At 43.0% G+C, this 12,630-nt stretch overlaps 1 protein-coding gene across 1 annotated transcript; it reads right to left on the bottom strand.

Moving 5' to 3' along the window:
• Positions 1–534: 534 nt before the first annotated feature.
• LOC307045489 (uncharacterized protein) lies at positions 535–3,208 on the bottom strand. The gene is made up of 4 exons (XM_079691175.1): positions 2,994–3,208; positions 2,402–2,632; positions 2,152–2,304; positions 535–1,990 (listed from the first exon to the last, which is right to left on the bottom strand). The coding sequence occupies exons 1-4, from the start codon at positions 3,049–3,051 to the stop codon at positions 1,524–1,526; spliced, it is 909 nt and encodes a 302-aa protein (XP_079547301.1). The 5' UTR covers positions 3,052–3,208; the 3' UTR covers positions 535–1,523.
• Positions 3,209–12,630: the final 9,422 nt, after the last annotated feature.

Here is a 12,630-nt window from a genome sequence, read left to right as displayed (position 1 = left end):
GTCAAAGTCCTCAATGACCTCCTCACCTCTGCTGACACTGGTTCCCTCAATATTCTCATCCTCCTCGACCTGAGTGCAGCCTTCGATACCGTGAGCCACAACATCCTGCTCACCCGACTCAGGGACATTGGTATTGAAGGTATTGCACTCAGATGGCTCCAGTCCTACCTCACTGAACGATCCCACTTCATCTCCCTCCCCAACCACTCCTCTGCCACAGCTTCAGTCACCCAAGGTGTTCCTCAAGGATCAGTACTTGGACCCCTCCTCTTCATCATTTACATCCTGCCCCTCGGTCAGATACTCCGCCACTTCAACCTGGACTTCCACTGCTATGCTGATGACACTCAGATCTACCTCAGTACCAAATCCCTCCATAACCCACCCCTTACCCACATCGATTCCTGTCTGACAGCTATTAAAACTTGGATGCAACATAACCTCCTCAAACTGAACAGCAACAAAACAGAACTCCTCCTAATTGGCTCCAAATCCACCCTCAGCAAGGTCACTAACATAACACTCAACATCGATGGCACCATTGTTTCCCCCTCCAATCAGGCACGCAACCTTGGCGTAATCTTTGACCCCACCCTCTCCCTCGAACCTCACATCCGCCAAACAGTCAAAACCTCATTTTTCCACCTCCGCAATATTGCAAAAATCCTACCCTCTCTCACCCGCCCCGCAGCCGAACGACTAATCCATGCCTTCATTTCCTCCCGCCTTGACTACTGCAACTCACTTCTTTACGGCATCAGCACTACATCCCTCAACAGACTCCAACGGGTTCAAAATGCAGCTGCACGTCTCCTCACACATACCAAATCATGGCATCACATCAGCCCAGTCCTCAAAGAGCTCCACTGGCTTCCTGTCTCCCATCGCATCAATTACAAAATGATGGTCCTCACCGACAAAGCACTCCACCATTTGGCCCCCCCTTATCTCACAAACCTTCTCACTCCTTATCAACCCCCACGGTCCCTCAGATCCACCGCAGCCGGACTCCTATCCATTCCCACATCCACACTCTGCAGCTTTGGGGACAGAGCCTTCTCAGTGGCAGCTCCTAGGCTCTGGAATTCCCTCCCCCAAGATCTCCGTGACTCTGAGTCCCTCACAGTCTTTCAGTCCCGCCTCAAAACACATCTTTTCAACTCTGCCTACCCATAAGCCCCCCTCCTCTCAATCAATTTCCTCTTGACTGCCTTTTTATTTATTTTACTATACTTACTTGTTTGCCTGTCCTTGTTTGTCTACCCTCCCTCATATTGTAAAGCGTCTTTGAGTCGTGAAAAGCGCTATATAAATAAAATGCATTATTATTATTATTATTATTATTATTATTATTCTCGATCAGTGATTGTGTACCTTGATAGAGCTCAAAGTCAAGCACAATGCCATCTGCTGTAGCACACACAAAGTTCTTAATGCCAACTGGGTTGGGCTTCATTGGCAGATATTGTCTGTACGGACAGGCTCCCGTGAAGGGTATCATTTGCTCATCAATAGATGTGCAATCAGGTCGATTCAGAGACTTGCAGCCTTGCAGAATCCGCAAAAGGCCCCACCTTCCAGAATTTGTCAGACATCTTCAGATCTTCAGGCACATCATCATCAATTACCACTTTTATTGCTCCCCTCAGTTTGAAGAATCTGGCACGCGTGAATCTGTCAGTGATGGCAGTGATTTTAAAGGCTTTGGACCAATACATCCTAATGGTTGGGTATCGGATGCAGGACATTAAAATACAGGCACCAAAAAAGTGGTAGACCTCATCGACTGACATGTTGAGTGGGTCCCCACTCCTAGACAGTGACATGGCATTAGAACATTCTGAAATCAGTGTCATCAGATCTCTATCGATGTACTGGTCAAAATACTCTAGTGGGGTCCAGCCATGTCTGTCCAGATCGCTTTCGTCCTGATGCTGATACTCCGCAAGGTTTGGCGTCAATGGAGTAGCCTTCCAGCGTATTCCACGTCCTGCACAACCAGAATCAGAATAAAATAGTATTTAGTATGTATAGTATTTATTGCAGTAAGTTACATTTTATCTATGTAAGCAAAAAAACTTGAATCTGTGTGGACGTTTACATGAAATTTGAAGATTTACCCTCAAGGCATGCTAAAATAATAACAATTACCTTGTTTGGACTCTCCCTTTTTATTTTTTTTGGTTTGGCTTGGTCCTGGTGTTGGCTCCTCAGAGTCATCTTCTGCACGATCAGTCTCAATCGGTACAGTTCGACATCGACGTCTGGGAGTGTGGGATGAACCTGTCCCTGTACTCTCTGTCCCTGTCAATGTAAATAAGCATTCTGCCTCCAATCCTTCACGTAGCCCTGAGGCCCTAACTACATAACATAAACACAAATCTACTGGGTCTTGACTAACCATTATCTGCACCACGGCGACGTTTATGTCCTCTGCTGTGCTCTGTGGGCTCAGGAATGGGGTCCTCATTGTCACTACTGTCACCCTCATCCTCACTGCTGCTTTGCTCCTGTGGTGATGGTTGGTAATTTGTATCCAGGATGGGATCATCATTGTCAGATAGGTCTAAATCTGAGTTGTCTTCATCAATCAAGCCAAGTAGCTGCATAGCTTGGTGTAAAGAAAAACGCTCTGGAAATAAAAACAATGGATTTCAATGGTACTGTACAACGTTTTAATCCAACTAATTTATGTATGTATATATGTATTTAGTGATTGAATTGTTATGTATTACATTTAGACAATGTACAGCCTTTTAGCTGCACCAGATATACTTGTTTTCTCATTTTACATGTGTGCATGTTTACTAGTATATTAGCTGTTTCGACGAGCTTCAGTCCATAAGTACACAAACGTGTACTTCATGTTTAGCGACATGTTACGTTCTTATTTTTACACTTTTTTTTCCAAATTTGCTTGTCATGACAAATATCCAACGCTTATATAAATATCTAAATAAGAATAAGCCATGAAATAAGGCAGGACTTCTTACCTGATCGATGTTTGTGTCTGGAGTGGCCACTTGAATCATCCCTCGTATTTGCAGCCATCTTGAATTTTTACCATTGTATGTTATACTCTTCTGACACCACCAGATGGCAGTATAAGTGTCCACATATGTGGCTATAAGACCCCAATTCAGCAGTGTACACCATTGTGGACATAAGAGCTACAAAAGTGCTGTCCACGCATGTGACCACTAAGCCTTAAGAGGTTAAATATCTAGCCTCATTCATTGAACTAATTCTTCCTGCCAATTTGGTGTCATTCAAAACACCCTCTGGTCCAAAAGAAGACCATTTACTTTTGTGAAAGAAAAGCAAATATTCCAACAACTAGCTCTCATGAAATCTGCTGTCTACTTTTCAAGCTATCTCTTCTCCACCAACTCCAAACCGGGATTTGATCAGATCTGATTGACTATCAATAATTGCTCCGATATTTGACTGTTTTCAACAGTACTTTTTTTTTACTTTGCTCACTTCAAAAGTTCCACAAAGGAAGGCCGGTTAGCTCAGATGGTAAGAGTGTGGTGCTAATAATGCCAAGGTCATGGGTTCAATCCCCATACTGGCCATTGAATGGAACTTATTAAGTCAATGCAGCTGCAGTTTTTAATCAAAAAGTGATAATTTATTCTGATCACTTTCACATGTGAAGTCTCCAGTCAATCTATCACTCCTGGTCCAGGACAAACTCTGAAATTGTCTAACTTGAATAACTATCCAAAAGTTGTCCAATCATTTACTCTGTCCCAAACTGAGCTTGCAAACAAAACGATTATACTAAGCATTTGTACAATTGTCACTTTCTGAACTTGCAAACACTAGTTTCAACTAGGGGATGAACAATGGCACTAGTGAATTGTGAAAGGTGCTTTATTTGTGACCACGTGGCCTAATGGACAAGGCGTCTGACTTCGGATCAGAAGATTGAGGGTTCGAGTCCCTTCGTGGTTTAAATATCTAGCCTCATTCATTGAACTAATCCTTCATGCCAATTTGGTGTCATTCAAAACACCCTCTGTTCCAATAGAAGACCATTTCCTTTTGTGAAAGAAAAGCAAATATTCCAACAACTAGCTCTCATGAAATCTGCTGTCTACTTTTCAAGCTATCTCTTCTCCACCAACTCCAAACCGGGATTTGATCAGATCTGATTGACTATCAACAATTGCTCCGATATTTGACTATTTTTAACAGTACCTTTTTTTAACTTTGCTAGCTTCAAAAGTCCCACAAAAGGAATGCCGGTTAGCTCAGATGGTTAGAGCGGGGTGCTAATAATGCCAAGGTCATGGGTTCAATCTCCATACTAGCCATTGATTTGAACTTATTAAGTCAATGCAGCTGCAGTGTTTATTTCAAAAAATGATAATTTATTCTGATCACTTTCACATGTGAAGTCTCCAGTCAATCTATCACTCCTGGTCCAGGACAAACTCTGAAATTGTCTAACTATCCAAAAGTTGTCCAATAATTTACTCTGTCCCAAACTGAACTTGCAAACAAAATGATTATGCTAAGCATTTTTACAATTGTCACTTTCTGAACTTGCAAACACTAGTTTCAACTAGGGGATGAACAATGGCACATGTGAATTGTGAAAGGTGCTTTATTTGTGACCATGTGGCCTAATGGACAAGGCGTCTGACTTCGGATCAGAAGATTGAGGGTTCGAGTCCCTTCGTGGTTTAAATATCTAGCCTCATTCATTGAACTAATCCTTCCTGCCAATTTGGTGTCATTTAAAACACCCTCTGGTCCAAAAGAAGACCATTTCCTTATTAGAAAGAAAAGCAAATATTCCAACAACTAGCTCTCATGAAATCTGCTGTCTACTTTTCAAGCTATCTCTTCTCCACCAACTCCAAACCGGGATTTGATCAGATCTGATTGACTATCAACAATTGTTCCGATATTTGTCTGTTTTTAACAGTACCTTTTTTTTACTTTGCTCGCTTCAAAAGTTCCACAAAGGAAGGCCGGTTAGCTCAGATGGTTAGAGCGTGGTGCTAATAACGCCAAGGTCATGGGTTCAATCCCCATACTGGCCATTGAATGGAACTTATTAAGTCAATGCAGCTGCAGTGTTTACTTCAAAAAGTGAGAATTGATTCTGATTACTTTCACATGTGAAGTCTCCATTCAATCTTTCACTCCTGGTCCAGGACAAACTCTGAAATGGTCTAACTATCCAAAAGTTGTCCAGTAATTTACTCTGTTCCAAACTGAACTTGCAAACAAAACGATTATTCTAAGCATTTGTACAATTGTCACTTTCTGAACTTGCAAACACTAGTTTCAACTAGGGGATGAACAATGGCACTTGTGAATTGTGAAAGGTGCTTTATTTGTTTCCAAGTGGCCTAATGGACAAGGCGTCTGACCTTGGATCAGAAGATTGAGGGTTCAAGTCCCTTCGTGGTTTAAATATCTAGCCTCATTCATTGAACTAATCCTTCCTGCCAATTTGGTGTCATTCAAAACACCCTCTGTTCCAATAGAAGACCATTTCCTTTTGTGAAAGAAAAGCAAATATTCCAACAACTAGCTCTCATGAAATCTGCTGTCTACTTTTCAAGCTATCTCTTCTCCACCAACTCCAAACCAGGATTTGATCAGATCTGATTGACTATCAACAATTGCTCCGATATTTGACTGTTTTTAACAGTACCTTTTTTTAACTTTGCTAGCTTCAAAAGTCCAACAAAAGGAATGCCGGTTAGCTCAGATGGTTAGAGCGTGGTGCTAATAATGCCAAGGTCATGGGTTCAATCCCCATACTGGCCATTGATTTGAACTTATTAAGTCAATGCAGCTGCAGTGTTTATTTCAAAAAGTGAGAATTGATTCTGATCACTTTCACATGTGAAGTCTCCAGTCAATCTATCACTCCTGGTCCAGGACAAACTCTGAAATTGTCTAACTTGAATAATTATCCGAAAGTTGTCCAATAATTTACTCTGTCCCAAACTGAACTTGCAAACAAAACGATTATACTAAGCATTTGTACAATTGTCACTTTCTGAACTTGCAAACACTAGTTTCAACTAGGGGATGAACAATGGCACATGTGAACTATGAAAGGTGCTTTAATTGTGACCATGTGGCCTAATGGACAAGGTGTCTGACTTCGGATCAGAAGATTGAGGGTTCGAGTCCCTTCGTGGTTTAAATATCTAGCCTCATTCATTGAACTAATCCTTCCTGCCAATTTGGTGTCATTCAAAACACCCTCTGTTCCAATAGAAGACCATTTCCTTTTGTGAAAGAAAAGCAAATATTCCAACAACTAGCTCTCATGAAATCTGCTGTCTACTTTTCAAGCTCTCTCTTCTCCACCAACTCCAAACCGGGATTTGATCAGATCTGATTGACTATCAACAATTGCTCCGATATTTGACTATTTTTAACAGTACCTTTTTTTAACTTTGCTAGCTTCAAAAGTTCCACAAAAGGAATGCCGGTTAGCTCAGATGGTTAGAGCGGGGTGCTAATAATGCCAAGGTCATGGGTTCAATCCCCATACTGGCCATTGATTTGAACTTATTAAGTCAATGCAGCTGCAGTGTTTATTTAAAAAAATGATAATTTATTCTGATCACTTTCACATGTGAAGTCTCCAGTCAATCTATCACTCCTGGTCCAGGACAAACTCTGAAATTGTCTAACTTGAATAACAATCCAAAAGTTGTCCAATCATTTACTCTGTCCCAAACTGAACTTGCAAACAAAACGATTATACTAAGCATTTGTACAATTGCCACTTTCTGAACTTGCAAACACTAGTTTCAACTAGGGGATGAACAATGGCACTAGTGAATTGTGAAAGGTGCTTTATTTGTGACCACGTGGCCTAATGGACAAGGCGTCTGACTTCGGATCAGAAGATTGAGGGTTCGAGTCCCTTCGTGGTTTAAATATCTAGCCTCATTCATTGAACTAATCCTTCATGCCAATTTGGTGTCATTCAGAACACCCTCTGTTCCAATAGAAGACCATGTCCTTTTGTGAAAGAAAAGCAAATATTCCAACAACTAGCTCTCATGAAATCTGCTGTCTACTTTTCAAGCTATCTCTTCTCCACCAACTCCAAACCGGGATTTGATCAGATCTGATTGACTATCAACAATTGCTCCGATATTTGACTATTTTTAACAGTACCTTTTTTTAACTTTGCTAGCTTCAAAAGTCCCACAAAAGGAATGCCGGTTAGCTCAGATGGTTAGAGCGGGGTGCTAATAATGCCAAGGTCATGGGTTCAATCTCCATACTAGCCATTGATTTGAACTTATTAAGTCAATGCAGCTGCAGTGTTTATTTCAAAAAATGATAATTTATTCTGATCACTTTCACATGTGAAGTCTCCAGTCAATCTATCACTCCTGGTCCAGGACAAACTCTGAAATTGTCTAACTATCCAAAAGTTGTCCAATAATTTACTCTGTCCCAAACTGAACTTGCAAACAAAACGATTATGCTAAGCATTTGTACAATTGTCACTTTCTGAACTTGCAAACACTAGTTTCAACTAGGGGATGAACAATGGCACATGTGAATTGTGAAAGGTGCTTTATTTAGTAAGTAAGTAAGTAAAAGTTTATTTCTAAAGCACCCCTCCCAGCACGAATGCACAGAGTGCTGTACAAAATATAGCAGTCAGAACAATTATGCCAATATGGCACTAAGGCATAATAATAACAAAGCATAACATGACAGGAAAATAGAATAAAAACTTAAAAACAATATACAAACATGAAACCAAGTGCAAGAGGACCAGTGATCGACAGTGACAGGACAGTGACGTGATGAACGGCCTAAGACTGCTCAAACGCCTGCTTAAATAAGTGCGTCTTTAGGTGTCCCTTGAACAGGTTGAGGGAGGGAGCCGATCTCAGGACCGGGGTAAGTGCGTTCCAGAGTCTAGGGGCGGCCGCCCCAAACGCCCGGTCCCCCCTGGTCTTTAGTCGGGTCCTGGGCACTGCCAGAAGCCCCTGGTCAGAGGACCTCAGCGAACGAGTGTTTTGGTGTGGTGGAATGAGCTCGCTGATGTAGGCTGGGGCTTGGCCGTTTAGAGCTTTGTATGAGATAATCAGGATCTTGTACTGGATCCTGAAATGAACTGGTAGCCAGTGCAGGGAGGCTAGAATGGGGGTGATATGGCAGGATTTTTTAGACCTGGTGATTAAGCGGGCGGCAGCGTTTTGAACCAGCTGCAGACGGTGAACAGAGGCTTTGCTGAGACAGGTGAAAAGTGAATTACAATAGTCTAACCGGGATGATATGAATGCGTGGACAGCCATTTCAAGCTCTGCATGAGACACAATGGACCTGAGTTTAGCGATGTTGCGGATGTGGAAAAAACAGTTGCGGGTCAGTGAGGAAACATGTTTGTCCATGTTCATAGCCTGGTCGAAGAACACCCCAAGATTTCTGATGTGGGGGTGAACGTTGGTGGTGAGGGGCCCCATTAGGTTTTTTACCTTGGCTGCTAGGGAGTCTGAGGCAATTATAAGTACCTCTGTCTTCGCCGCATTTAGCTGGAGGAAATTTCTCCCCATCCAGCCCTCAATGGCAGCTAGACAGTCCAGTAGGATGTTAATTTTCTGCATGTTTTGCGGAGTGAAGGACACATACAGCTGGATATCATCAGCGTAGCAGTGGTAGGACACACCCTTAAAGCTGCTGATGATAGAGCCAAGGGGGAGCAAATATAAGGCCCAGAGGAGCGGGGCCAAGATGGAACCCTGTGGTACCCCACAGGGTAGGGGAGCAGGGTCAGAAGTGAACGGACCAACGGCCACTGAGAATGACCTTCCTCCGAGATATGAGGAAAACCAATCTAGGGCTCTCCCTGAAATGCCCACCCACTCTCTAAGCCTATCCAGCATGATGCTGTGGTCCACAGTATCAAATGCTGCGCTGAGGTCTAACATGATCAGCACAGCGCATTCACCCGAGTCTGCAGCCATCAGGATGTCGTTAGAGACCCTGAGGAGTGCAGTCTCAGTGGAATGCTTCGTGCGGAAACCAGATTGAAATTTATCTAGGGTGTTAGTGTTGGCCAGAAAAGCGTTGAGCTGATTCGCAACAACCTTTTCAAGCACTTTGGAGGTGAAAGGCAGCTTAGAAATAGGTCTATAGTTTTTTGGGAGAGAGGGGTCCAGGTTAGGTTTCTTAAGGAGGGGCTCGACAACCGCCTGCTTAAAATATGAAGGGACAGAGCCAGATTCAAGAGAAAAGTTAATGATGGAAACCAAACCGGGGCCAACAGAGTTGATTGCTTCTTTCAGGATGGAGGTGGGGATGACATCTAGTGGACTGGAAGAGCGTTTCATGGAATTAACTATGTCAATGAGATCTTGAAGGGAAATAGGGGCAAAACAGTTCAAAGTTGAATGCCTGGCTGGGCAGGTGGGGAGGGGGGAGAGGGAGGGGGAAATGCTGGCTCTCACATCCACAACCTTGTTTACAAAGAACAAGAGAAAGTCATTACAATCCTCATTTGAGAAAACAGGGATGGGGGGGAGAGGAGAACTAACAATGTTGTTGATGGTCTTAAACAGGATGCTAGGATTGTGCTTACTGGATGTAATGATATCAGAGAATTAGGCTGCCCTGGCATCTCTAACCATGTTGTTGTATTCAGACATAAGGTCCTTTAGGTAAAGGCGGTGCACCTGGAGATGGGTAGATTTCCAGAGACGCTCTACTTTACGGCATTTTCGTCTAAAATTGTAGATGTTTTCATTTAACCAGGGGGAGTGGTTAACTGCTAACAGCTTTCTAGTAACCATGGGGGCGACCTCGTCTAGAATACTAGAGCAGTGGGTGTTAAAGGAGTTAACCATGAGATCTATGTCGACATGGGAGGGGTTTACTATGTTGCTGTCAAATTTAGAGGCGAATTTATTCGCTGTCAGGCTGTTGATAACGCGCGAGCATTTAACTCGCTTCCCCAGAACAACGTCATTATCAAACAGTGTGTTAAACAGGACACAATAATGATCAGAGACAGTCAACTCTTCAGTGCAAATCGAATTAATCTTTAAACCAGTAGTAAATACAAGATCAAGCGTATTACCTTTTGCATGGGTGGGACCAGAAACATGTTGCGTAAAGTTAAATGATTCTGTGACATTCAAAAAGTTTACAGCAAAGGAGTCCGAGCTATCGTTGACGTGAACGTTAAAATCCCCAACCATCAAAACTCTATCAAAGCGGATGATGGAAGCTAAAAAATGTCCGAAATCCGTAATAAAATTTGCGTTTCTGCCCGGAGGGCGATAGATCAAAATGCAGTAGAAAGGGTTGGCGCGACCAACTTTGGAGACTGAGACCTCAAAAGTGGAGAAAGTTCCGCAGCTCACTGAACGTGTAGAGAAGCCGTCCCTGTTTATTATGGCAAGGCCCCCGCCTCGGCCTGTTGTTCGCGGGACACAGGAGTAAGAGCAGTCCGGGGGACATAGTTCGTTGAGAGCAGCAAATTCCTCGGTCTTCTGCCACGTCTCCGTGATGAACAGAAAGTCCAAGTCCTTAGATGTGAAGAGATCATTCAGAGCGAACGATTTGTTAGCGATTGAACGGGCATTCAACAGACCCACGCTGATGTTATCGGAGCCGGCCCTCCCGATGGTGGAAGCCCGAGGTAGAGAACGCAGACACCCAGGCACTGAAGCCACACTGGAGAACACTGCGCGTCTTCTTACCGGGATGAAAGCCGGGAGCTGCATCGAGGAGGCAGGTAGAATTGGACGGAGACAGGACAGTCTCACAGTACAGCCAGCCGCCGTGGATACGGCGAGGAGTGCAGACCAGGGACGATCACAGGTAAGATTTCTCAGTCTCACCGAAACGCCCGCTCGTCTACCCCGTCTTCGCGTACGCTTCGTCCGGGTGCAGCCAGGGCAGGGAGCCCAGACAGCCCGAGGCAGATGTTGGCGTAGGGCGCCATGAGCGCTCCAGAAATCATAGTGGTGTTGCACGGGGGATAACGCTGAGAAACCGATATCCAGCAGAGTCTGACGAGCATAAATTCTAGCCGATTTGGCACTTTTTAGAAAGGACGTTACAAACAAAACCACGAAAAACAGAAGAGGTAGGAAGCGAAAATGACGAGCTGCCAACACAGGCGCGGCCATCTTGCTGTTGCTCTTCAACAAGATGTATTTGTGACCATGTTGCCTAATGGACAAGGCGTCTGACTTCGGATCAGAAGATTGAGGGTTCGAGTCCCTTCATGGTTTAAATATCTAGCCTCATTCATCGAACTAATCCTTCCTGCCAATTTGGTGTCATTTAAAACACCCTCTGGTCCAAAAGAAGACCATTTCCTTATTAGAAAGAAAAGCAAATATTCCAACAACTAGCTCTCATGAAATCTGCTGTCTACTTTTCAAGCTATCTCTTCTCCACCAACTCCAAACCGGGATTTGATCAGATCTGATTGACTATCAACAATTGTTCCGATATTTGACTGTTTTTAACAGTACCTTTTTTTTTACTTTGCTCGCTTCAAAAGTTCCACAAATGAAGGCCGGTTAGCTCAGATGGTTAGAGCGTGGTGCTAATAACGCCAAGGTCATGGGTTCAATCCCCATACTGGCCATTGAATGGAACTTATTAAGTCAATGCAGCTGCAGTGTTTACTTCAAAAAGTGAGAATTGATTCTGATTGCTTTCACATGTGAAGTCTCCAGTCAATCTATCACTCCTGGTCCAGGACAAACTCTGAAATGGTCTAACATGAATAACTATCCAAAAGTTGTCCAATCATTTACTCTGTCCCAAACTGAACTTGCAAACAAAACGATTAAACTAAGCATCTGTACAATTGTCACTTTCTGAACTTGCAAACACTTGTTTCAACTAGGGGATGAACAATGGCACTTGAGAATTGATTCTGATTACTTTCACATGTGAAGTCTCCATTCAATCTTTCACTCCTGGTCCAGGACAAACTCTGAAATGGTCTAACTATCCAAAAGTTGTCCAGTAATTTACTCTGTTCCAAACTGAAGAAGACCATTTCCTTATTAGAAAGAAAAGCAAATATTCCAACAACTAGCTCTCATGAAATCTGCTGTCTACTTTTCAAGCTATCTCTTCTCCACCAACTCCAAACGAGGATTTGATCAGATCTGATTGACTATCAACAATTGCTCCGATATTTGACTGTTTTTAACAGTACCTTTTTTTAACTTTGCTAGCTTCAAAAGTCCAACAAAAGGAATGCCGGTTAGCTCAGATGGTTAGAGCCTGGTGCTAATAATGCCAAGGTCATGGGTTCAATCCCCATACTGGCCATTGATTTGAACTTATTAAGTCAATGCAGCTGCAGTGTTTATTTCAAAAAGTGAGAATTGATTCTGATCACTTTCACATGTGAAGTCTCCAGTCAATCTATCACTCCTGGTCCAGGACAAACTCTGAAATTGTCTAACTTGAATAACTATCCGAAAGTTGTCCAATAATTTACTCTGTCCCAAACTGAACTTGCAAACAAAACGATTATACTAAGCATTTGTACAATTGTCACTTTCTGAACTTGCAAACACTAGTTTCAACTAGGGGATGAACAATGGCACATGTGAACTATGAAAGGTGCTTTAATTGTGACCATGTGGC

This window comes from Notothenia rossii (genome assembly GCF_949606895.1).
Source record: "Notothenia rossii genome assembly, chromosome: 7".
In the NCBI taxonomy this organism is placed as follows: Eukaryota; Metazoa; Chordata; class Actinopteri; order Perciformes; family Nototheniidae; genus Notothenia; species Notothenia rossii.
This window is presented reverse-complemented; position numbering and strand designations above follow the sequence as displayed.

Bases quoted from the DNA above. Each gene is read 5' to 3' on its own strand.
- LOC307045489 (XM_079691175.1), bottom strand. From the start codon at position 3,051: ATGGCTGCAAATACGAGGGATGATTCAAGTGGCCACTCCAGACACAAA. The intron at 2,305-2,401 runs GTTAGTCAAGAC...TTACATTGACAG, and splicing joins TCGCCGTGGTGCAGATAATG to GGACAGAGAGTACAGGGACA. The intron at 1,991-2,151 runs GTAATTGTTATT...CTGGTTGTGCAG, and splicing joins AAAGGGAGAGTCCAAACAAG to GACGTGGAATACGCTGGAAG.